The sequence below is a fragment of the Nansenia antarctica genome, assembly GCF_963989245.1.
Source record: "Nansenia antarctica genome assembly, chromosome: 12".
Classification (NCBI taxonomy): domain Eukaryota; kingdom Metazoa; phylum Chordata; class Actinopteri; order Argentiniformes; family Microstomatidae; genus Nansenia; species Nansenia antarctica.
In genome coordinates this window covers 26,723,057-26,725,789 of record NC_137682.1, presented here as the reverse complement: position 1 = coordinate 26,725,789, position 2,733 = coordinate 26,723,057, and the positions used below count along the sequence as shown (strand labels likewise).

The following is a 2,733-nucleotide window of genomic DNA, read 5'->3' as shown; positions in this document are numbered from 1 at the left end:
ACGAGAGAGAGTGTGTGTGTGTGTGTGTGTGCGTGTATGTGTGCGTGTGTGTGAGTGTGTGTGTGCTCAGGCTCGATATTGCCGTAGGTATCCTGTATCCCAGGTGCGTCCTCCCTACCTTCCAGTACACTGAGGGTGATCGCCTCTGTGTGTTCAGCCAGTAGCTCAGCCTTGGCGATGGCCGCCAGTGAGAGGTAACTGGACATGTTCCTACTGAGCTCTCTGTTGCCTCTCTGGAGAAACCTCACTGCTACAGGTACAGCCAGAGCCATCACCCTCACTGCTACAGGTACAGCCAGAGCCATCACCCTCACTGCTACAGGTACAGCCAGAGCCATCACCGGGGGACGACTGTGGTTCTGGGCGGGGGGGGGGGGGGGGGGGGGGGCGGGGGCGGGGGGGGGGGGGGGGGGGGGGGGGGAGAGAGATAAAGGGATGAAAGAAGGACAAAAGGGATGAGAAGTAGAAGGAAGGGGAGAGGATGAGAGAGTAAGTGATATTAGTGACATTGGTAAGCTATGCAATGCATCCCTGGTTTTAACACACTATAATGTTGTACAGTAAACAAACAAATGATAATAGGCATTATCATCAGATGACTCCAAAACCAGAACATTCTGGTACTGAGAAATTGTAATCCAATATCAGCAGACAGAAATGCTGGGCTGTTTGGTGTGTCACAACCAGAGCTAAATAACAACAACCTATTATTACCCTCACTGGAAACTCTGTTGGGCAATTTAAATAAAAATAACTTCACAGAGTAGGAACGAAACAGAATGTGCCCTTTCTGTGTTTAATTTTCTGTGTGTGTGTGTGTGTGTGTGTGTGTGTGTGTGTGTTTGTATGTTGGTGAGTCTACAAGACTGTAGGTTTTTAAGACGCACTAGCGCCCTCAAACGGACAATTTGAGAGCATTTGCCAGGCTTGTGTGTGTGTGTGTGTGTTTGGATGTTGGTGAGTCTACATTACAAGACCGTAGGTATTTAAGAGGCACTAGCGCCCTCAAGGGGACAATTTGAGGGCATTTGCCAGGCTTGTGTGTGTGTGTGTGTGTTTGTGTGTGTGAGAGTGAGAGTGAGTGAGTGAGTGAGTGAGTGAGTGAGTGAGAGTGAGTGTGTGTGTGTGTGTGTGTGTGTGTGTGTGTGTGTGTGTATGAGTGAGAGTGAGAGTGAGTGAGAGTGAGAGTGGGTGAGTGAGTGAGTGAGTGAGTGAGTGAGTGAGTGTGTGAGTGTGTGTGTGTGTGTGTATGTTGGTGAGTCTAAAAGACTGTAGGTATTTGAGCACTAGCGCACTCAGTGGAACAACTTGAGAGTCCAGGCTTGTGTGTGTGTGTTTGTGTTCGTGTGTGTGTGTGTATGTGTGTGCGTGCCCAAGGGTGGACACTTTAAGAGCATTTGCCAGGCTTCTGCCAATCTATGCGTGCTTGCATGCATGACAGTACCTGTAGTATACAGCTGGTGATGTCTGATGCTATTTTGGCGTGGGGTGTATCCTCCGTGTCACCCTGGGGTGTGAGGTTGTGTTCCAGGCAAGATTCCCACAGTCCCACCAGCGCACCCCCATGACGCTCGATGGAACGCGTCTCCCTTATCGCCGTGGTGATGCGCGTGATACAGATCTCCACAACTGCCTGATCATTGTCATTGGTCAGGTAGTCCTGCACGCAAGACAACAACCAGAGTGAAGGAAAACAGCATTAGCCAATCAACACTAGAGCAATTAATTTATTAATTAATTATTTTTTTAATTAGAGCACTGTTGCTTTTATAAAGTCAAGTAAGAAAAAAAAAAGAATGGTAATGTACGAACCGGAGAGCACGAGATAGCCTTGATCTCCTCCAGGGCTTGTGACAGACCGTTCTCTATCTCTGAGTCGTTGAGGGAGAACAGGTCTCCAGCCCGAGACAGATCCCTCTGTCCCAGAACCAGGCTAAACAGCTGGTGCATGACGGCTCGCTTTGGACCTCTTTGGCCGGCTTTAGGACCAGATAGACCAATCAAAGAGCTGCATGGTCTTAACAAGACAGACCACTAACAGACCCCTGGCCCTGAGAGAGAGAGAGAGAGAGAGAGAGAGAGAGAGAGAGAGAGAGAGAGAGAGAGAGAGAGAGAGAGAGAGAGAGAGAGAGAGAGAGAACATTCAGTTATAACAATTCATCTTGTCAGTGTGTGTGCCAGTAATATGGATATTTTGAGATGATTTGATGAGGATTTTGATCATCTGAGTTTAGCACACTCAAAACTGGGTCTGTATTATCAAATGCAAACCCTGATAGCCTGAAGCCCACAATGAGCTAACTGGTCATGGGATTATCTCACTTTGAAGTTACTGTTGTTTACTGTCAGCATGGGATTGCATTTTCTCTGTTTGAATACTGAGTGTCATCTGACTGTTGATAACTGATCAAATACGGTCTGATTGTTTCATCATCCTGACGACAACTCTGACATGAATACTGGTGGTTGAAAGGTAAATATAATAACTCTGACATGAATACTGGTGGTTGAAAGGTAAATATAATAACTCTGACATGAATACTGGTGGTTGAAAGGCAGGTATAATAACTCTGACATGAATACTGGTGGTTGAAAAGTAGGTATAATAACTCTGACATGAATACTGGTGGTTGAAAAGTAGGTACATGTATAATGCAGTTCTGGCTCTTTTCCTTCTGTCCTGTTGTGGTTCCAGCTGTGGGTCTGTGAGTATGCCAGCCATGTGGTTTGTTG

At 46.9% G+C, this 2,733-nt stretch overlaps 1 protein-coding gene across 1 annotated transcript in view; it reads right to left on the bottom strand.

Annotated features, from left to right (window-relative positions):
• veph1 (ventricular zone expressed PH domain-containing 1) overlaps positions 1-1,950 on the bottom strand; it is a gene marked incomplete at both ends in the record, with an annotated part of 105,312 nt that extends 103,362 nt beyond the window's left edge. Inside the window, 3 exons of the mRNA XM_080543675.1 lie at positions 119-359; positions 1,445-1,660; positions 1,813-1,950. Coding sequence (XP_080399801.1) covers positions 119-359; positions 1,445-1,660; positions 1,813-1,950 — 595 coding nt within the window. The remainder of the gene's footprint in view (positions 1-118; positions 360-1,444; positions 1,661-1,812) is intronic.
• Positions 1,951-2,733: the final 783 nt, after the last annotated feature.